General features: G+C 39.3%; 1 protein-coding gene and 1 pseudogene across 5 annotated transcripts in view; both read right to left on the reverse strand.

Moving 5' to 3' along the window:
* Positions 1 to 5,439: 5,439 nt before the first annotated feature.
* Positions 5,440 to 6,541, reverse strand: LOC309961097 (annotated as a pseudogene). The gene is made up of 2 exons: positions 6,390 to 6,541; positions 5,440 to 6,104 (listed from the first exon to the last, which is right to left on the reverse strand). The product of its transcript is annotated as an uncharacterized misc_RNA (transcript).
* A 620-nt stretch (positions 6,542 to 7,161) lies between these two features.
* The window catches only part of SEC24B (SEC24 homolog B, COPII coat complex component), a 93,967-nt gene continuing 77,267 nt past the window's right edge, over positions 7,162 to 23,861 (reverse strand). For all 4 annotated transcript variants that reach the window (XM_082838811.1, XM_082838810.1, XM_082838813.1 and 1 more), the window contains 9 exons: positions 23,469 to 23,627; positions 22,320 to 22,493; positions 21,571 to 21,681; positions 19,630 to 19,805; positions 18,877 to 19,014; positions 17,541 to 17,645; positions 16,663 to 16,755; positions 8,309 to 8,412; positions 7,162 to 8,066 (listed from right to left, as the gene is read on the reverse strand). In XM_082838811.1, coding sequence (XP_082694937.1) covers positions 7,952 to 8,066; positions 8,309 to 8,412; positions 16,663 to 16,755; positions 17,541 to 17,645; positions 18,877 to 19,014; positions 19,630 to 19,805; positions 21,571 to 21,681; positions 22,320 to 22,493; positions 23,469 to 23,627 — 1,175 coding nt within the window. In that variant the 3' untranslated portion in view covers positions 7,162 to 7,951. The remainder of the gene's footprint in view (positions 8,067 to 8,308; positions 8,413 to 16,662; positions 16,756 to 17,540; positions 17,646 to 18,876; positions 19,015 to 19,629; positions 19,806 to 21,570; positions 21,682 to 22,319; positions 22,494 to 23,468; positions 23,628 to 23,861) is intronic.

Here is a 23,861-nt window from a genome sequence, read left to right on the forward strand (position 1 = left end):
ACAAACATTTGCTGAATGTCTATTATGTGCCAGGCATGGGGGTGGGAGGCACTTGCCTTAGTTTAAGAGAGAACATAGTTCCTGTGTTAAAGGAGAATGTCAATGATAACGCTGACAAGGGCTACGGCAGAGAAAAGCGGAAGGTGTTATGGAAACACACAGGAGGGGGAGTGGTCAGGAAAGGCTGCCAGAAAGAGGTGATCTTTAGGCTGAGTTCTAAGGATGAGTGGGGTTCAGTCAGTGAAGCCAGGAAGGGATCGAACGGGTTTCCAAGTAAGGGGAGAAGGACATGCAAAGCCTGGACATGGAGAAGGGCAGCCCCCATAGTGATGTACAATCAATCTTCTTTTACTTTCAGAGTTACCCTTCTGGTTCCTACCCATTCTCTATCGCACTTTGGTTCCCATTCCTTCCTAAACTATCACTCAAAAGATTGTGGTAAGTTCTATGAAGACAACTTAGGTTCACTAGATTTTGGGGAAAAACACCTTTTCAGACCCCTTATTTGCTTGCGGACACAGTACTCAGGGTCCTAATTAAATAACTCAGCTTTAAGCTTTGACCTTTCTTGCTTATTCCTTCATCTCTACGTCTCCCTGTTATTCTTGACTCTGCAAATAATTACCTATCAGTTTCTGATAATAAGAGATAGTCTAGAGGCACAGTATCTTTCATTCTAGTAAAATCACTCAGGTTTCAATAGGACGCACATATTAATAGGTCTTTCCTATTGTTACTATGCAAGTCATAAAACGTTAAGTCCCAAAAGAGCAGGATTTGAAAAAAACTGGAATACAGAAAAAATTCCATAAAAACTTCATTAAAAATGGGACAGGCTTTCCAAACTAGTACAGTGTTTTACAGCTTTCCCAAGGGTCATTCTGAAATGACTCCATCGTAAGAAAGGCTAATAAGTTTTCCACTAAATTAACTTAACGTGTTTCTATTACGTAGCTATATAAGGACAGGAGCTTGGGGATATGTGAGTTGGGAGACAAGAAGTACTAAAACGACTCAAGGTAAAATCCCTGACCTAAAGTAAATTTCAATGTAATAAAGAACTGAGAGAAACATATACAAATTGCTTTTTATTTATTTCTAAAGAGAATAGGCTTAACCATGATTTAATATTATAAAGCCACAGCCTATTAACTTTAAAAGAACCTAATAATTATATTTACAAATTACTTAAACTAGCACACATGTACCAGCCACATCATCAATAAAGTGTTACAAGCAAGGTAGAGGGGCTTCCTGGCGGCGCAGTGGATAAGACACCACGCTCCCAGTGCAAGGGGCCCAGGTACGATCCATTGTCGGGTAACTAGATCCCACATGCATGCCACAACTAAGAGTTTGCATGCCACAACTAAGGAGCCCACGTGCTGCAACTAAGACCCGGTGAAGCCAAATAAATAAATAATATATATATTTTTAGAAAGTGAGTGTATAAGCAAGGTAGAAGGGTAGGTTATACATATTTCTGTTTTAACAATGAGTATAATCATTTTACGTCTACCAAAAAGTATATTTCAGAATCTAGTTTTAGACAATTATAGTGTAAAAATAAGCATATACATCACTACACCCTAATCAAATTATCAACAAATTAATTGGCTACTGAGCTAAAATAATAGGTACCTGAAAAACAAGACTAAAACCATGAACATGTCTGAGCAGTGATGATGCACTCATAAAAACTGACTGATCACCAGCTGTAGGGTAGTTTCTGTCCGTTGTCTGACAGACTGTCTGTGGCATAGCACCTGTCGCTGGAGGAGGCCATCAAAAAGACGTGACTGCCGGGCTTCCCTGGTGGCGCAGTGGTTGAGAGTCCGCCTGCCGATGCAGGGGACACGGGTTCGTGCCCCGGTCCGGGAAGATCCCACATGCCGCGGGGCGGCTGGGCGCGTGAGCCATGGCCGCTGAGCCTGCGCGTCCGGAGCACAGGCGCCGCAACGGGAGAGGCCACAACAGTGAGACGCCCGCGTACCGCAAAATAAAAAAAAAAAAAAAAAAAAAAAAAAAAAAGCAGGTTCTTTTTAAAAAAAAAAAAAAAAAGACGTGACTGCCAGTTGACCCCGGCACCTGGAGGCTCCCCACCCGCTCCCCTAGCCTTGGATTCTGTATTCTGCTTGCTTTCTCTGCTCTCAGCAGCTGCTCCAAGGATCCAGTGTTGAGGCTCCCTGGACCGTGTACGTGACTGAAGCCAGTTAAGGTCTCTATATAAACTTCTAAGATTCTGGCAGGTAGGTGTGGAGTCCTACTGGTTTTGTGGCCGCCCGAGACAAGCCTTGTAAGTAAGTTCCCTTGCGTATTAAAACTGCCACCTACCACTCTGGAGTGGCTGCCTCTTTCTTCGGCCGCTCCCTGCCCTCTGCATAGGTGGAGGCATGTTTCAGATTTCACCCAAGAAGCTCCCGAGGAGATGGCAACCGAATTATCTGTATACACGCACTTCAGGGAGTTTTTGCAAAATTACAAACTTGCACAGGAACCAGGTTTCTTAGGAGAACAGTAGAGTGTCAAGTGATCTTTAATAAAACAGTGATTTTCATTTGTGACTACCAATTTAGCAATCTGTAACAACTCATTTAGTGGGTTACTGGTAAGCAATGCTTTTTGGCCCCCAAATTGACATGAAAATCTACAGAACTGTGCCTTGTTTACTAATGGGAACTAAAGAAAGGACTTTCATTTTTGGATCAGCTCATGACCCATGAGAAGGCAATGCGTTAACAGCCTCTGTGTCTCCTAACCGAGGCTAACTTCTCTGCTGCTCGTAGGTATTACAAGAAGGCAGGAGGAAGAGGATACCCAATTTTTTGGTTGATGCAGATTCCATCTCTGAGTTTAGAGATAAAAGATGAGTGATTCGGGCTTCCCTGGTGGCGCAGTGGTTGAGAGTCCGCCTGCCGATGCAGGGGACACGGGTTCGTGCCCTGGTCTGGGAAGATCCCACATGCCGGCGGAGTGGCTCGGCCCGTGAGCCATGGCCGCTGAGCCTGCGCGTCCGGAGCCTGTGCTCCGCAACGGGAGAGGCCGCAGCGGGGAGAGGCCCGCGTACCGCAAAAAAAAAAAAAAAAAAGATGAGTGATTCATAAAATATCTACCTACCATTTTTATTTTTCAGGAGGTCTCCGTTTCATGTGCCAAAGAATAAGGTTTTTTTTTTTTTTTAAATCTTAAACTGTCTTCTTTCAGTGATTAGCAATTCCACCTAAATAATATCTTCAGTGTTGTTTTCAGCTTCGTTAGTTTTCCTCTTCTTTTGGCCTTTAAAAGTATTTTTAGTGTCTTCAAAAGTTACTCTGAATAGAGGACTCATAGTTCTCTTAACAACACTTTGCTAATATGTGCATTTTATAGCCTCATGGGTTGACTACAACAGATTCAAGCTCTAAATGGCTTTCAAATAGGTTTTAGCACACAAATATACATTAATGTATAAATAAAGAATGGAATTCTTTTTCCATCAATGCTCTTGATTTGTGCTACGGATATATTCTTTAAGAGCAGTATGTAAACTATAAATCGAATTGTATGTTCCTATTAAACAATGGTTCTAGTAAGGGATTAGGAGGTTTTCACATCACCTGGGATACTCTTAAAAAACTGCCGACTTTAATGACAGTTTCAATTAGTTGAAAAGGGGCTCAGAGAACTCCTGGTAAGCATTCCCCTTCCTCTTGTCAACTTCCAGCCTCACACAAAAAAAATGGCCAGAGGCTTGCTGCACAGGAGGTGATGAGGACGATTATCTGTAGACTCCCCGTGAGGATCAATCTCCTCAGGCCGATGTTCTTGCTGATGTCAGTCTTCACATTCTCTAACTGAAGTCTGGCTGTCTCCAGAGGACAAAGCCTTTCAAGGTGGCCGTTTCTGATCTCAAACCCGAGGTAGGCATCCCTCTGCTCCTCATTTGTAGACATCCAGATTAAACTTCCCTCAAATCTCAATTCCAAGCATCCCATATCCTGACCACCACTTCCTATCTTTCCAGCTCATTCCCTCTGGTATCCATACCCTAACAGCTCTCTGACCTCAACAGGACCTCCAAACTACTAAGCCCATGACCTTTATCTATCCATCACTCAGTATGTGCCCCTTTCACTTAAATGACACAGTATCTTCCTTGTATACATCCTCAATTCCCTCGCTCTTCTGTTCCAACTTAAATCCAACTTTCCACCAGGTGGTGAATGTGGCTAGAAGGAAGAGGCATGCTAACTGGGTTCACTTGAAGTTCATGGCTCACATCGAAAGAAGGGCCCTCGGTGCTGCTTGACTGGTCAGTCGGATCTCTCACTCTCCTAGGTGACTATTTCTTGGAATCTCACACTCTTTCCCCTTTCGCAGCTGATAACTCCAATTGCTTCTTTTATAGGGAAAATCAGAGTGATCAGAAGCTAACTTCCACATTCACTCACTGCAAAGGTCCCCCCTGGGACGGTGTCTTCCAGACAGCCACATGGCTTTAGGGCTCTGCTCAACTGTCACCTTTTCAGAAGGGCCTTCCTAGTTACTATCAAAACCAGCATTCTTTTTTTTTTTTTTTTTTTAAGACAATCATGTTTAATTACCTCACAACTGAAGCTGCCTTTGGGGCCAAGGGACAGGAAGGAGGCTGTGAACCCAACACTCGAGCTGCACTCTAATCCTAGGTTTATTCAACACAATTCTTTTCTCTACACAACAAGGTACAAACACGATATTATCTAAAATGCTACAAAGTTACAAAACTCCAAACAGAAAATGTATAGTACTGACTGTACAATAAAAGCCAAAAAAACAATGTACACGTTGCCAAGGTAACCTGCACGACCACCATGTATACCAACACAACGCGGCGGGGGGCGGGAGGGGGGGGGTTCTGTGATGACCCGACAGAGTTGACTCTCAACTTACCAGTTTCAGAGAGAAAGGGAGACATGGGTGTGTGTGTGTGTGTGTGTGTGTGTGTGTGTGTGTGTGTACGACATGAGTACACGTGAAAAGAACTATTTTGGGTATTTGGACCTAGAGGTCAGAAAAGGACTCATGCAGGGGAGCACGGCCAGGCTAACAAGAACGGCAGCTGCGTAAAAGCACACCTTTCCCGTGGGACCCCGCAGGCCAACAGGTTAGGGCACGAGCAGGCCACCAGATGGGACCAAGGTCATCTGTGAAATGGGAAAACATGCTCCCAGGCTGGGGCTGTACCACCTCCTGGAGCCCCCTGCTCATCCCTGCGGGCTCTGCCACTAAACTGCCTGTCAGGAACTAGACATGCGGAAGCTTTCTAGCCAGAAGACTGGAGGGCATCTTTATAAGCACGCCCCCAAACCAACAACGCTCCTGCAGCCGGAACTCTGCCGCCAGGGGAAACGTGGCAACTACTGCCTTCACCTTCGAGGCCTGCCCGGGTAAGGGATTTCTTTCCTACCGATCCTCCTTCGTCTAGAAAAGTGACAAAAGTGAGTTGGTGGGAATACAAGTCACAGGGCAGAGCTTCGGTGGCCCTGCGCATCGGGAGGAGTTGAAGCTGGAGCAGCTCCTGGGGCTGCGGCGGCCGGGGGACCTGCGCCGAGGGGGACGCGACCTTCTCCTCCGTGGGGGGGGCCTGCACCACATGGGAGGCGGTGGCGGCACTCTCCTTCCTGGGAGGGCTGAATCGCCTGGGGGGTGGCCGAGGCCAGAGGGCCAGCACAGCGGTGGCAGTGATCTGCTGGCCATCGATGTGTCCTCCCTCCGCGTGCCTCAGCGCCTTCTCGGCTTCATCTGGATTCTCACACTCCGCATATGCGTAGCCTGTAGACAGATAGGGGTGCATCCTTTCTACAGGCACGTCAATCATTTTAATTTTCCCGTAGGTGGAGAATATCTCCATATGATCCTCGGTCACATTCCTGGTGAGCCTTCCAACGTGCACTTTGGTGGGTTTAGGAGAAGGGCTCCGCCGTTTCCTTTCCTTTTCATCTCTTTTGGGTGGTTTGGATTTGGAGCGGGAACGCCGCCCGCTGTCCTGCCTGCGCCGAGAAGGGCTCGGAGGGCCAGGGGAGCTGCTGGAACTTCCGGAGCGGCTCGAGGCTGAAGAGGAGCTGCAGCCGCTGCGGGAGCCCGTGCTAAAACCAGCATTCTGGATTCCTTATCTGGCTTTCTTTTTCTCCGTTACATTCACCACACCCGACATATAAACGTACTGTCTTTCCCCCAGTCCTCCACAAGCTCACTCTGCAGTGTAAGCTCTGTGAAAGCAGGGATTTTATGTGTTTTGGGCCTAGAACAGTATCTAGCAAGGATTAGTACTTACAAATACCTATTAACTGAGGAACAAACTATCCAAAGACAAAACATTTCATCTTTCTTAAAGCAGAAACACGATACTTTGCATTGTAAAATTACAGTACTCGGTTGCCCTTGGAGTACTGCAGTCGATCCTCGCGTCCCACAAGAGTCCCCTCCCGGATGCAGCACGGTGTGGGGACGGCTGGGAGAAGGTGGTGCGTGTGCAGAGCATCTGACGTCTACTATTGGCTCGGCCGCTAATTAGTAACGTCATCCGGGGTGAGTCATTTAACCTCTCATTTCTAGCAGGGAATGCGAGAGAGTACTTTTATTTTTATCCAAAGAAAAGAGGTCCACCAAACACAAACCGGTAGAAATCACTCACCACGCACATCGAGAGCCTTTTTCCTTCCAAAGTTTATCAATGGGACTTTTACAGTGTTTATAATAAAATTTTATTTACAAGCTAATGGATCATGAACAGTTTTTATAGTAAATAAGCTGTTAGTAAATGAGTTTTTTTTCCCCATCAGAATAAAATCACTTTCAAAGTTCAAGATGGTAATCTTAAAGTCAATTCAACAGGATAGTCACAACGTTATAAAAATTTTCTTGCTATGCGTGTGCAGGAAAAAATGCCTAATTTAACCAAGAAAAACAAATTAAGGTTATGATTAGTCAATAATCATATGTGTTTTGAAAGCAGTGTTGTTTTAGAATACAAACAGAATAAGTACTTGATAATGTCCACAAATTAATGAAAACATATTCACATATATTACCTAGTGAAATGTGGTATCACTGCGTTTCCCCAAGCAGTAAATTCAATACATCCTATAAGTAAAAATACCACCAACACTCCCCGACCACAAACACACAAACACCAAGCCATACTGTCAAGCAAAATATTTTTAATTAGTAGGCTGATCATAAATAAATCCACATAAAAGATTTAACAGAATTACAAAGAGTTTTGTGTTTCTTTTGTGGACTCAATTCGTAATATGCGTTAGTCAACCTCATTCTCTAACTGCCACCAAAAGAGTTGTCATCCAACAATGCAGCACAGTTTAAGCAATTCATATTCTGTAGTTACATTTTTACATTTTCTTTACAAATGTAACATTTATGTACATTATATATATATTGTTTTCTATAGTTCATGTACTGAAACTCTATTGTTTTTACAGGGAAAATACTGAATTCATTTAATGAATATGAATCATTCCTTGTTAAAAAGTAATTCATATAAACAAATAACACGGTACCACTGCCTTTTGGCATCTCTTGTCAGAGTTCAAGTCCAGAAATGTTATATTAATTATAAGAAAAGGGAATTTATCTAATATTACATTATGACATATCATCCCACATAACTACGTAAGTTTGCCGGCTTGCAATGAACAGAGCACTGTACTGCTGCACTACTGGAAATGTGTGGAAACCAATTCAAAATATACTTCGCGAAACAGCATCATCCTTACCATTAGTTTAGGATGAAGAAAATCTGTCAAGTTATTTCTTCGTCTTTACCTTTTGCCAAAGCCTCAGACCAGGTGCTATGCTACACATTGTCTCTTGTAACAACAAATGCCTACATTTCAACTTTCCTATGTGCTTCTCTGACAGATTACACTTTACCTAGGTTATAGACCATTTTCTTCTTATTCAATTTTATTCCACTTCACTTACAAATCTGCTGCTGAACGTGAAGCAAAAATTCATAGTAAGAGAATGCGGCTTCTGTCCGGTCTTCAATCAAATGTTGAAAAAATTCTGTTTTGGCAGGACTCTCATCTCTGAAGAAGAAAAAGGGGTTTTTATCTATAATGCATACTATTAAAAAGAATACGTATACATCAAAAAAATTACTAATTCATAGGAACTTGAAAATGAATGGGGGATGTTAATCAAGTAATAGCATTCTACCACTAGAATGTATTTTGATATTATTATTTAAAATTTGCTTTTGAAGACAAACAATTTCACAAAGACTGGACAGCATAAGACAATTTCATAATTAAGTTACAGAAGTACTTACTTTACCACGTGAAGAATTGGGTTTAATGGTCTGTTGTCTCTAAGCCAGGTTATAAAGGATCTAGCTCTTTCTGATGAAAGGGTGTCTAGCTCTGGAAGATGTGTCTGGTAAAAAATGTAATTAGGAGATTATTTCCTTTCTCAGAGACTTAGGCAGTGTTAGGACTCAATCATGACTGCCACTATCACCAACCAACTGCCAGCACTCGATCCCCAGCCCAAACAGCAGCAACCAAACACGTGCAATTTACACTGTCGATACATCTGGTTATGTTTTTCTAAGTCATCGATACACTTAATGATAAGTATGTGACTGAGATTTTACCTGAATATTATACTTTTTTCCAGACAAGTCAATAAAACATACACAATGATTAGTATTTCACGTATATTGTGTTACACTTTGTATGTTTCTTCTAAAGGAAGTATTCAAGAGAAGGGGGCTATCACTAAGCTCCAATTTCACTTATAAACAACTATACATTATACCCTATTCTAATAATAGGCATTCTTAGGGAATTTTATGTTTTCTTTAGTCCTTAAAATTTAAGGGCAAGGAATTTTAAAGAATAGTGTGAATGTATAAATATATTTAAACACTATATGCAAGACTATTTTAGATACCTAAAAAGTCTATTCTTTGCGCATTATTCTCTCTTCAGGTTGTATTCTTTTTAACAGATGCATAGATATTATTTATTTAATGCTACAAGTATATGTGTACATATAAATACTTCCATGAATATACCTATAGGATATATTCTTAGGAGTAAATAATTTACTGTTTTATACACTGTGTGATTTTAATTTGAACAGATATTGTCAAATGACCCTCCAAAAGACTGTGTAAATGTAGAGTCCAATCAGTAGTATTTGACAGGCCGGTTGACCTATTCCCTCTGCATTACTGCCTGTTATCAAATTTAAAAAAATTGTACCAGCTGGCAAAAATCTGATAAATGAAAGAAATGCTACGCTGTTATTTTGTTTTCTTAATTACAAATGAAGTTGAACACTGTTTCATATGGCCACTACTATATCTTCTGCCCATGAATTACCTGTTCAAATCATTCCTCATTTTTCTTTTCTTATTTGAGGGAGTGCGGGTGTCCTTTTCGTAAAGATTTGTAAGAGAACTTCTTATCATAGAGAAATAAGCCCCTTTCCAGTCATATGAGTTACCGATAATCTTCTGATTTGGTTTTATTTATTTTACCAGATAGAAATGTTTTATTTTTATGCTCTCAGATTCTTTAACCTTTTCTACCACTGACTTACAAAGGCCTTACCCATTTTAATATAATAAATATTATTTTTCTAATATTCCATTTTTTCAGTGATTTGAAATGCAATCTTTACCGCATTCTATTTTTCATGAATTAGATCCATTTCTGTACTCTGTTCTGTTCCACTGATATGTTTATTGTGCCAGTATCACAGTGCATAGATACAGCTATAAAATAAAGTTAACTACTTTATTTAGCAGGACCTGTTTTTCACATGATTTCCCCGTTGCTGATAGTATTATCTCTTTTCAAACTTTTCCTTATTATCCTCATTTGTTGAGTCTTAGAAATGAACTCTGGGATTAATGTGTCAAATTAAAAAAAATAAATCAAACAGCAAATCTGGTAAGAATCACATTGACTTTATATTCATTTAGGAGAAAGGATATATTTACAATAAGGTAGGCCTTTTCCATTAAGTATAGAGAACTGCTTTCGGAATCATGTTTCTTTGGTATTAACACACATACAGTAAAGGCCTACTGAAGAAATTATGTTTATTACCAGCAAAATAATTTCAATTAGAGAAGTTAAAGCTGTTGGAAAACAGTCTGGCAGTTGCTCAAAAAGTTAAACTTAGAGTTTACCATATGACCCAGCAATTCCACTCCTAGTTACACACCCAAGAAAGCTTGAAAACAGATGTTCACACAAACACTTCTACATGAACTGTTCATGGCAGCACTATTCACAACAGCCCCAGAGTAGAAATAACCCAAATGCCCATGAACAGATTACTGGATAAACAGAATGTGGTATGTCCATACAATGGACTATTATTTAGTCATAAAAAAGAATGAACTACTGATACATACTACAACATGGATGAACCTTGAAAACACAGTGAGAAGTAAAATAAGTCAAACACAAAAGGCTGCATATTGTGTGATTCCATATACTGTATATGAATTGTCCAGAACAGGCAAATCCGTAGAGATAGAAAGTAAACTAGTGGTTGCCAAGGGAAAATAGAAAGGAAGAACTGGGACTAGGAACCAAGATGGTGGAGTAGAAGGATGTGCTCTCACTCCTTCTTGCGAGAACACCAGAATCACAACTAGCTGCTGCACAATCATCAACAGGAAGACACTGAACTCACCAAAAAAGATACCCCACATCCAAAGACAAAGGAGAAGCCACAATGAGACGGTAGGAGGGGTGCAATCACAATAAAATCAAAGCCCATAATTGCTGGGTGGGTGACTCACAGACTGGAGAACACTTATACTACAGAAGTCCACCCACTGGAGTGAAGGTTCTGAGCCCCAAGTCAGGCTTTCCAACCTGGGGGTCTGGCAACGGGAGGAGAAATTCCTGGAGAATCAGACTTTGAAGTCTAGTGGGATTCGATTGCAGGACTTCAACAGGACTGGGGGAAACAGACACCACTCTTGGAGGGCACACACAAAGTACTGTGCGCATCAGGACCCAGGGGAACGAGCAGTGACCCCAGGGGAAACTGAACCAGACCTACCTGCTAGTATTGGAAGGTCTCCTGAAGAGGCGGGTGGTGGCTGTGGCTCACCGTGGGGACAAGGACACTGGCAGCAGAAGTTCTGGAAAGTACTCCTTGGTGTGAGCCCTCCCAGAGTCTGCCATTAGCTTCACCAAAGAGCCCAGGTAGGCTCCAGTGTTGGGTTGCCTCAGGCCAAACAACCAATAGGGAGGGAACCCAGCCCCACCCATCAGCAGTCAAGCGGATTAAAGTTTTACTGAGCTCTGCCCACCAGCGCAACAGTCAGCTCTACCCACCACCAGTCCTTCCCATCAGGAAACTTGCACAAGCTTCTTAGATAGCCTCATCCACCAGAGGGCAGATAGCAGAAGCAAGAAGAACTACAGTCCTGCAGCCTGTGGAACAAAAACCACATTCACAGAAAGACAAGACAAGATGAAAAGGCAGAGGGCTATGTACCAGATGAAGGAACAAGATAAAACCCCAGAAAAACAACTAAATGAAGTGGAGATAGGCAACCTTCCAGAAAAAGAATTCAGAATAATGATAGTGAAGATGAGCCAGGACCTCGGAAAAAGAATGGAGGCAAAGATCGAGAAGATGCAACAACTGTTTAACAAAGACCTAGAAGAATTAAAGAACAAACAAACAGAGTTGAACAATACAATAACTGAAATGAAAACTACACTAGAAGAAATCAATAGCAGAATAACTGAGGCAGAAGAACGGAAAAGTGACCTGGAAGACAGAATGCTGGAATTCACTGCTGCGGAACAGAATAAGAAAAAAGAAATGAAAACAGCCTAAGAGACTTCTGGGACAACATTAAATGTACCAACATTCGCATTATAGGGGTCCCAGAAGGAGAAGAGACAGAAAGGATCCGAGAAAATATTTGAAGAGATTATAATCGAAAACTTCACTAACATGGGAAAGGAAACAGCCACCCAAGTCCAGGAAATGCAGAGAGTCCCATACAGGATAAACCCAAGGAGAAGCACACCGAGACACATAGTAATCAACTTGGCAAAAATTAAAGACACAGAAAAATTATTGAAAGCAGCAAGGGAAAAACGACAAATAACATACAAGGGAAATCCCATAAGGTTAACAGCCGATTTCTCAGCACAAACTCTACAAGCAGGAATGAAGTGGCATGATATACATAAAGTGATGCAAAGGAAGAAACTACAACCAAGATTACGCTACCCGGCAAGGATCTCATTCAGATTTGATGGACAAATCAGAAGATTTACAGACAAGCAAAAGCTAAGAGAATTCAGCACCACCAAACCAAGCTCTACAACAAAAGCTAAAGGAACTTCTCTAAGTGGGAAACACAAGAGAAGAAAAGGACCTACAAAAACAAACCCAAAACAATTAAGAAAATGGTCATAGGAACATACATATCGATAATTACCTTAAACATGAATGGATTAAATGCTCCAACCAAAGGACACAGGCTTGCTGAATGGATACAAAAACAAGACCCATCTATATGCTGTCTACAAGAGACCCACTTCAGATCTAGGGACACATACAGACTGAAAGTGAGGGGATGGAAAAAGATATTCCATGCAAATGGAAATCAAAAGAAAGCTGCAGTAGCAATACTCATATCAGATAAAGTAGACTTTAAAATAAAGAATGTTATAAGAGACAAGGAAGGCCACTACATAATGATCAAGGGATCAATCCAAGAAGAAGATATAACAATTATAAATAAACATGCACCCAACACAGGAGCACCTCAATACATAAGGCAACTGCTAACAGTTATAAAAGAGGAAACTGACAGTAACACAATAATAGTGGGGGACTTTAACACCTCACTTACACCAATGGACAGATCATGCAAAATGAAAATAAATAAGGAAACAGCAGCTTTAAATGACACAGCAGACCAGATAGATTTAACTGATATTTATAGGACATTCCATCCAAAAAGAGCAGATTACACTTTCTTCTCAAGTGTGCATGGAACATTCTCCAGGATAGATCACATCTTGGGTTACACATCAAGCCACAGTAAATTTAAGAAAATTGAAATCATATCAAGCATCTTTTCTGAACACAACGCTATGAGACTAGAAGTGAATTACAGGGAAAAAAACGTAAAAAACCAAACACATGGCGGCTAAACAATACGTTACTAAATAACCAGGAGATCACTGAAGAAATCAAAGAGGAAATCAAAGAATACCTAGAGACAAATGACAATGAAAACACGACGATCCAACACCTTTGGGATGCAGCAAAAGCAGTTCTAAGAGGGAAGTTTATAGCTATACAAGCCTACCTCACGAAACAAGAAAAATGTCAAATAAACAATCTAACCTTACACCTAAAGGAACTAGAGAAAGAAGAACAAACAAAACCCGAAGTTAGCAGAAGGAAAGAAATCATAAATATCAGAGCAGAAATAAATGAAATAGAAACAAAGAAAACTATAGCAAAGATCAATAAAACTAAAACCTGGTTCTTTGAGAAGATAAACAAAATTGATAAACCATTAGCCAGATTCATCAAGAAAAAGAGGGAGAGGACTCAAATCAATAAAATTAGAAATGAAAAAGGAGAAGTTACAACAGACACCGCAGAAATACAAAGCATCCTAAGAGACTACGACAAGCAATTCCATGCCAATAAAATGGACAGCCTGGAAGAAATGGACAAATTCTTAGAAAGGTATAACCTTCCAAGAATGAACCAGGAAGAAATAGAAAATATGAACACATCAATCACAAGTAATGAAATTGAAACTGTGATTAAGAATCTTCTAACAAACAGAAGTCCAGGACCAGATGGCTTCACAGGTGAATTCTGACTTACTTCACCTAGAAGAGCTAACACCTATCCTTCTCAAACTCTTCCAAAAAATTCCAGAGGAAGGAAGACTCCCAAACGCATTCTATGAGACCACCATCACCCTGATACCAAAAGTAGACAAAGATACTACAAAAAAAGAAAATTACAGGTCAATATCACTGATGATTATAGATGCAAAAATCCTCGACAAAATACTAGCAAACAGAATCCAACAACACATTAAAAGGACCATACACCATGATCAAGTGGGATTTATTCCAGGGATGCAAGGATTCTTCTATACACATAAATCAATCAATGTGATACACCATATTAACAAATTGAAGAATAAAAATCATATGATCATCTCAACAGATGCAGAAAAAGCTTTCGATACAATTCAACACCCATTTATGATAAAAACTCTTCAGAAAGTGGGCAGAGAGGGAACCTACCTCAACATAATAAAGTCCATATATGACAAACCCACAGCAAACATCATTCTCAATGGTGAAAAACTGAAAGCATTTCCTCTAAGATCAGGAACAAGACAAGGATGTCCACTCTCACTACTAGTATTCAATATAGTTTTGGAAGTCCTAGCCACTGTGATCAGAGAAGAAAAAGAAATAAAAGGAATACAAATTGGAAAAGAAGAAGTAAAACTGTCACTGTTTGCAGATGACATGATACTATACATAGAGAATCCTAAAGACGCCACCAGAAAACTACTAGAGCTAATCAATGAATTTGGTAAAGTTGCAGGATACAAGATTAATGCACAGAAATCTCTTGCATTCCTATACACTAATGATGAAAAATCTGGAAGAGAAATTAAGGAAACACTCCCATTTACCACTGCAACAAAAAGAATAAAATACCTAGGAATAAAACTACCTAGGGAGACAAAAGACCTGTACGCAGAAAACTATAAGACACTGATGAAAGAAATTAAAGATGATACGAACAGATGGAGAGATATACCATGTTCTTGGATTGGAAGAATCAATATTGTGAAAATGACTATACTACCCGAAGCAATCTACAGAATCTATGCAATCCCTATCAAATTACCAGTGGTATTTTATATGGGACTGGAACAAAAAAATCTTAAAATTTGGATGGAGACACAAAAGACCCTGAAGAGCCAAAGCAGTCTTGAGGGAAAAAAATGGAGCTGGAGGAATCAGACTCCCTGACTTCAGACTATACTACAAAGCTACAGTAATCAAGATAATATGGTACTGGCACAAAAAAAGCAACACAGATCAATGGAACAAGATAGAAAGCCCAGAGAGAAACCCACGCTCCTATGGACAACTAATCTATGACAAGGAGGCAAGGATATACAATGGAGAAAAGACAGTCTCTTCAATTAGTGGTGCTGGGAAAACTGAACAGCTACATGTAAAAGAATGAAATTAAAACACTCCCTAACACCATACACAAAAATAAACTCAAAATGGATTAGAGACTTAAATGTAAGACCGGACACTATAAAACTCTTAGTGGAAAACATAGGAAGAACACTCTTTGACATAAATCACTGCAAGATCTTTTTTGATCCACCTCCTAGAGTAATGGAAATAAAAACAAAAATAAACAAATGGGACCTAATGAAACTTAAAAGCTTTTGCACAGCAAAGGAAACCATAAACAAGGTGAAAAGACTACCCTCAGAATAGGAGAAAATATTTGCAAGTGAATCAACAGACAAAGGATTAATCCCCAAAATATATAAACAGCTCATGTAGCTCAATATTAAAAAAACAAACAACCTAATCCAAAAATGGGCAGAAGACCTAAACAGACATTTCTCCAAAGAAGACATACAGATGGCCAAGAAGCACGTGAAATGCTGCTCAAGATCACTAATTATTAGAGAAATGCAAATCAAAACTACAATGAGGTATCACCTCACACCAGTTAGAATGGGCATCTTCAGAAAATCTACAAACAACAAATGCTGGAGAGGGTGTGGAGAAAAGGGAACCCTCTTGCACTGTTGGTGGGAATGTAAATTGATACAGCCAGTATGGAGAACAGTATGGAGGTTCCTTAAAAAACTAAAAATAGAACTACCATACGACCCAGCAATCCCACTACTGGGCATATACCCAGAGAAAACCATAATTCAAAAAGACACATGCACCCCAATGTTCATTGCAGCACTATTTACAATAGCCAGGTTATGGAAGAAACCTAAATTCCCATTGACAGACGAATGGATAAAGATGTGGTACATATATACCATGGAATATTAGTCATAAGAAGGAACGAAATTGGGTCATTTGTAGAGATGTGGATGGATCTAGAGACTGTCATACAGAGTGAAGTAAGTCAGAAAGAGAAAAACAAATATCGTATATTAACGCAAGTAGGTGGAATCTAGAAAAATGGTACAGCTGAACCGGTTTGCAGGGCAGAAGTTGAGACACGGATGTAGAGAACAATCGTATGGACACCAAGCAGGGAAGCGGCGGGGGGATGGTGGTGGTGGGATGAATTGGGCGATTGGGATTGACATTTATACACTGATGTGTATAAAATTGATGACTAATAAGAACCTGCTATATAAAAAAAAAATAAAATAAAATTCAAAGATAAAAAAAAAAGAAAGGAATACCTGGGGGATATAGGTTTCTTTTTGAGGTGAATGCTCTGAAATTAGATATGGAAGTGGTTGTAAACATTGTGAATATACTAAAAACTAATGCACTGTACACTTTAAAATGGTTAAAATGTGACTCATGGGAATTTTATCTCACAAAATAAATTTTAAACAAGTACACAAAATCCACTGACCATTTTCTGTGGTATTGATGCAAAATTCGGATACCCGAGCACATCCTCTATAAAGTTACTGTCACAGCTTTTTCCAACCCAAATGTAAAAAACCTAAAAATAACAACAAAATTATTAAAACTCCCTAATCAGAAACCCAGTATAGCTACTTTTCTCAAAATTATCAAGCATAAAAGAGGCAAAGTATACTAACTCAAATCAAGTACGAACAAACATGAAAGTAAAAAAGGAAACCTGTAACTGGCACATTTGGAATCTACATTCAGGAATCTAGAGTGGTTCATATCTTCTCTGCTTAAATGTCAAGGCTTCTCATAAAATATATTTTACTGCTTTCCTTACCTTTTTCCCAACACGAATGTAATGCTTCAACCAGGATAACTGACTTTCTCTATTTCCTACCCACTAGTTCCATCATTTCAATTACTGTCTCTGTACTTTAACTAATGCCTCCCACCCCTACCCTATTCCTGCCCCACCCCATACTGTGGCTATCAGAATCCCTTTCCTGCTCACAAGGAATCATTTATGAAGCCATCTTGCCCATTCTGACACCCTTCACCACCACCCTGTCCAATGATCTCTCCTGAACTCCTAATTATTAATGGCATTTCAGACAATGGATCAAGTTAAACTAGATAAATTCTTGAGGTCCCTTTGAATTTTATGATTCTTGATGGTAAAATCGTTGAAGACAGGAATTTATCTCTTTACTCCTCTTAAATAAATTGACCACCTGTGCCAGTTACCAATTTACTGCCTTTGAGTTCCTAATCCACCTTTCATTGCCTGATCTGTGATAACAGAGCTGGACCCTGTAAGTGTTTCTCCTTTTGCCAGCTGGAAGTGTTAAGCTTTTGTCAGTAGTGGGTGCTTACAGAGCCACAGTCCATAAGGAAAGCACCGTCTCGTGTCAGTTTCTCTGCAGACAATTTTTGAAGAGGTGGCTGAGGTACCACCCTGTCATTAACATGTATTGCACCCTGAAAAGAAAAAGATGGAATGTGAATGTACTTACATTACTATTATTACAGGCTGGAAGCTAATTGCCACTAGCTCTTTATGAAATACTGAAAAATGATACTTGAGAATTTTGTAGGATGCAAAAAATTACAGTTGACCTTTGAACAACATGGGTTTGAACTACATGGGTCCACCTATATGCAGTTCTTTTCAATAAGTAAACAAATACTACAGTACTACATGATCTGCAGTTGGTTAAATACAGAACAGAGGACACAGAGGACTGACTATAAAGTTAAACACAGATTTTCAATTGCACAGGGGTTGGTGCCCCTAACCGCCTCGTTGTTCAAGGACCAACTATATTGATAATACATTACCACCTTGGCTGTAGAATCAAGGTGCTCAGATGTATTTAAATTAAAAGACTCTTGAATGTATTCAAATTTAAAAGATAAAAACATGAATATGTCAAATGACCTGTCCATTTCCTTCCCTTCTGGGATCAGGATATGTTAAAAGTATGACTACTAAATCTGCTGCAAAGGACTTTTTTACATTCCTCTAGTAACAAAATACAGAGATGATTCCAAACAGCAGAATTTTAACACAAGGAAGAAAAATGACATTACATATTTGCATATTAAAAATACTGTTGGGGCTTCCCTGGTGGCGCAGTGGTTGAGAGCCCACCTGCCGATGCAGGGGACACGGGTTCGTGTCCCGGTCCGGGAGGATCCCACATGCCGCAGAGCGGCTGGGCCCGTGAGCCATGGCCGCTGGGCCTGCGCGTCCGGAGCCTGTGCTCCGCAGCGGGAGAGGCCACAACAGTGAGAGGCCCACATACCGCCAGAAAAAAAAAAAAAAAAATACTGTTGGATACCAGATTTGGTTTACAATAATATAATCAAAGTTTCACTCTGATCACATCAGAAACAGTCAATATCTTCAAAATATAGATGGAACTGCCCACTCTACAGCATACCTATGCAGTAAATGTAAGCAAACCCACAAGGTGAATTACTTCCCATATGAAACTATTTTTGAAAACTCTGTAACTATGACAGTATCTAATAGTCATATTGTCCAATCAAATCCATAGTTAGTGTCCTTATTTAATGTATTATTACCACAGGGGAAAAACAGATGGAAGAAATTGTTAATAATACATTACTACCTTAGCTGTAGAATCAAGACACCCAAATAAATTTAAATTAAAAAGTTTCAAACACATTGAAAAAAAAATCATACCTCATCTGTCAGTCTGTCTATCCTGTATAGGTTGGGATGAATCATTTTCATTAGATGAACAAGTGGCTGACACTTTATCTGACACATGGCATATACACGATCATCCAGGCGTGTGCTTGTACCAGTTCTAAACGCTTTCTACATGGAAAAACGATACACATTTTTCAGTAAAACATAAATATAGTGGACAAATATTAAAACAAATATATACCGTCAGTCATGGAAAAAGCGCAGCCTTCAAAGCAGACAGGGCTGGATTCAATTTTCAGCTCTGACATTCAATAGGCAGGTATGTGAGCAAGTAACTCAGCTTCTCAAAGCTATACTGTCATCATAAGAAAAACAGGGAAAATACTCCTCACCTCTCTAGGCTGCTGTAAGGATTAAATAAGATGATGTATATATACCACCTATTGTGGTGCCTAAGACTTGGGAAGATGTTCAATGAACAGTAGATCCTTTCCTTCAAGTCTCCTTCCAGGAGCACACACTACGAGTGCGCTATACGCACACCATTATTCAAGCTGCTCCCACATGTTAGACTGAGAGCATATGGCTGTATGAGACTCATCATGTATTTGTATACCATCATTTCCCACTCACCTTTTCCTGTTCAAAACTTTTCCAATGCTAAGCTGCATAACTGGCTAATCAAATATTTAAAATCCCTTAGAAAACCTAGGTTTCATTTTTCACATATGTATCAAGAATTTCAAAAGACTTTATTAAATCTAACAGTATATAGAGAACTACCTGCTTGAGAAGGGCCAAAACATAGAGAGGAAACAACTTGAGGGAGCTGGGTGCTATCAACCCAGAGTGCTGTAAATTTGAGACAGTTGAGCCGTATGCAGATAATGAATCCACCACAGCGTTCACTAAGGCATCTCTTGCATCTGATAGACTTGATGAAATTGATCGATCCACAGCTATAAAGCAACCAAAATGAAAAAGAAGTTAATCATTAGATGCCAATGAATACTATGAGATACAATTTACATGCAATATTTAAGAAAGCAACAAAAATTCCATTTTTAGGTTAGAAAAATACATTTCACTTGCTCCCTCAATTTAAAAGCATCTGGGCACTTCCCTAGCAGTCCAGTGGTTAAGACTTCCACTGCAGGGGGTGTGGGTTCAACCTCTGGCTGGGTAGCTAAGATCATGTATATGCCGTGCGGTGCAGCCATTAGGAAAAAAAAAAAAATCTGCTCATTAGACAATTTTGGAACTAAATCTGAATAAATCTGACAATCAGAACAAATCTAGATTGTTTTGGACCTTTTTGTTTTAATCTTTTTAAGTCTAAAAACACTTAATTGCTATTGATATTAGAGAAGATGTACCATCCATCTACTTCTGAGAAAGCTCTGGGTATCTTTTCATTACTCAAACAGAAGTCACGTGTATAAAGCATTGTATAAAGCATCTGCAATCTGAATTATCCCTTACGATCCTCTAATATCTTCTCTGTCCAAGCATTCCTTGGTCAACAAAAAAAGAGGGCAAACTAAACACAGGTTCCCTAAATATAGACAATGAAGAGCCAGATATCAGTGTGGAACTTATTTTCCTCCAGGTACATATTTTAGTAAAACAGAGATACAAATGCCCAAATATTAAAAATAAAACAATTATTGAAAAATAGTTACAGTATAATTAATTTGAAATATAGGATAAAAAATGATAATTAAAATATTGGGATCCTTAGTAAATGTTATTAAACTTTTTCCCAAAATGAGTAATAATGTTTTTCTCTCTCCAGGACTACGTGGAAAATAACAAGGTTCATTTTACCTCTACATTCATCTAAAAGGTAAATTCATTAAAAACAAAACACTGTGTTATACTAATTCTCCAAAGGAGTTTTTTAAACTTACATATAGTAAACTTTACTTTTCAGAGTGTCATATATGTATGTCAAACGCATAGCCATGTAATCACTGCCACAATCAAGAGCCATCATTCTAAAAGTATCCCCTGTGGCTGCCCCTTTGTAGTGAAATCCTCCCCCTGCTACCAACCCTGATAATCACTATCTATTCTTCATTCCCATAATTCTCACTTTTCCAGAATGTCATATAAATGGAATCATATGTATGTAGTCTTTTGAGTCTAGCTTCTTTCACTTAGCATAATGCCTTTGAGAGTCACACCCATTCACACATCAGCAGTTAATTCCTTTTTATTGCCGAGTTATATTCCATTATACAGATGTACCATAATTTGTTCACGCATTCACCATTTGAAAAACATTTGAGTTGTTACCAGTTATTAGTGATTATGAATCCCACACATAATTTTTAAATTAAAGAATTAATAAGAAATATAAGAACAGTCCAACTCACACTGTTGCAAATGAAAATGTAAAACATATACTTTTTTTTTTTTTTTGCGATATGCGGGCCTCGCACTGTTGTGGCCTCTCCCATTGCGGAGCACAGGCTCCGGACACACAGGCTCAGAGGCCATGGCTCACGGGCCTAGCCGCTCCGCGGCATGTGGGATCTTCCCGGACTGGGGCATGAACCCATGTCCCCTGCATCGGCAGGTGGGCTCTCAATCACTGCGCCACCAGGGAAGCCCAAAACATATACTTTTTAAATAAGGGATTTCTAGGGTAAAAAAATGCCCAGGTTTCAGTTTTTAGGACAGGAAAATATATTTCACCTGTTGCTTCACTTTTTTACTCACCCATGTTTGCCAGGAGGCAGATGGAAGCTTGTACATCAGCCCCTGCGTATACATCTGCTAGAGAACTGACCACTGGCAAGCAAAGTGTGTGCACTCTAATTCTCCGCTCACCTAATGAAAGGATGGATCCATGTCATTGCAAAATACATTAGACCAAGAAAGAAAGAAAGAAGACAGGTCAAAATATTATTCAAGCTATTGTTTTGATTGTATTAAATCACCATTTAATTTTGATTTTGAAACACAAAAACAAAGTTTTACAATAAAGATGTTTTAAAGAAAATTAAACGTTCTCCAAATCTGAACAAAGACTATGAACATATATTATATTTTTTATATAGTCGAACATTAGGTTCTGGTTTTATCTTAATATCACTCACTCTAAATTATACACAACATAATAAAATATCAGAAAACTTAGACTATGAAATAACAAATGTAGGCCTGAAGTGCCGTGCAGAATTTCTTATGTTATGGGGAAAGAAATAATGCTCAGGATGACACAGGTAGATTTAGTATGAGTTATTATAATAGTATGATCCTGGGAATACAAATCTTCCACAAGTCAAAAAAGATATCTTTAAAGATTCAAAAATGAATATAAAAAAAAGAATGGAACATATATTTGATTAACTAATATAAGTTCCATTACTTCCCACTGGTGTTCATTCTTTCTCCCTATTCTCCCAGCACGTGAAAGGAGGGGAGAATTACTGTTGCAGGTTATATTTCATTTCTGTTAACATTACCCTTGCTTGATGTATATAACAGGGCTGTCTGAAAGCACACTAAGGAAGTATCCGTCAAACTTTCTTCAATTGACAGCTGTACTGCAAATCCAGCATCAGGATTGATGTTGGCGAGGGATAACAAATCAGTGGAACGGACAAAGAAGTTTCCATGAAAAGTGTGCATGGAAAGACCTACAGAAGAGAAAACTTGTTATAAAAGATGAGGTAACATTAGTATCTTTACCTCAGGCTAAAGCTACTTTTTTTTTTTTTTTTTTAATTGCGGTATGCGGGCCTCTCACTGCTGTGGCCTCTCCCGCTGCGGAGCACAGGCTCCGGACGCGCAGGCTCAGCGGCCATGGCTCACGGGCCCAGCCGCTCCGTGGGATCCTCCTGGACCGGGGCACAAACCCGTGTCCCCTGCATCGGCAGGCAGACTCCCAACCACTGTGCCACGAGGGAAGCCCTAAAGCTACTTTTTAAAATAAAAAATATCTCTGATTTTGAATCAAAAGGATAACTGGGGAGTAGTATTGGATTGTTGGTGGAGGTTCTAAAATATCAATTCAAAAACACCAATGCAGGTTATATAAAAGGAGGCTACACATTTAACTTGTACTGACGATCTTATAATATTTTCCTATAGGTAATTTGAAGTCAGACAAAATTTGAAGTCAGACAAAATTTCCTATAGGTAATTTGAAGTCAGACAAAAAAGACCTAACGTACAAAATTAAACAAATGAACGTTACTATACAACTTACTTAAGAATTAAAATAAGGGATGAGAATCCCTCCAGCAAACATTCACATAAAAGAGATAATGTAAATTGACCATTTGAATGATTAGGAAGGCAAAGATTATTAATCTGACGATTTTCACTTAAGATCTTCCCTATTCCTCAAATTCTTCTGAAATCACCTCCAATGTGGACTTTCTCTTGGGTTCTTTCTAATAAAGCAAAACATTACCTTTGCCCACTTATTCAAATTGCTTAAAAAATTGGGCAATTATTTAATAACTATATTTAAAACAGGGTATAGCTAACTGGATCAAGCAGAAAATCCTTTATGATCATTATAGGTAGTCAAAGGTCATCAGTATATGAATGCTTATTAATTTTGACAAAAGTATATAATATAAAGTATAATTTATATAATTTCATACCTTTAGTACACCTTATTCTCATAACAGCTTCAAATCCAATTTTTCTTGTGAGATATCGTTTTAGATCTTTTTGTAACTTTTCTGCTTGTGAAGGATTGTGAGTATAGTGGAAAGATGGGTAATAATAGATGCACCCTGCAGAATACTTGGACATGCAAGCTTTAGAGAGAAATATAAGTATTAGCCACAGAAACAATAATATTCTACTTGTCCAATAGCAGTGCACATTCTGTATTATGAAGAAATCTAACTCGTAGTGAAAAAAAACTAAAGTGGTCAAAATGGGGATAATATATACATCTGAGAAACACAAACATTTGTAAAATATATAATGAATTTACTGTTGAGCAGAATGGTAAAGGAATTGTATTTGGGAAAAACAACAACAACCCA

This window comes from Leucopleurus acutus, assembly GCF_964270905.1.
Source record: "Leucopleurus acutus genome assembly, chromosome: 4".
NCBI classification, from domain to species: Eukaryota; Metazoa; Chordata; class Mammalia; order Artiodactyla; family Delphinidae; genus Leucopleurus; species Leucopleurus acutus.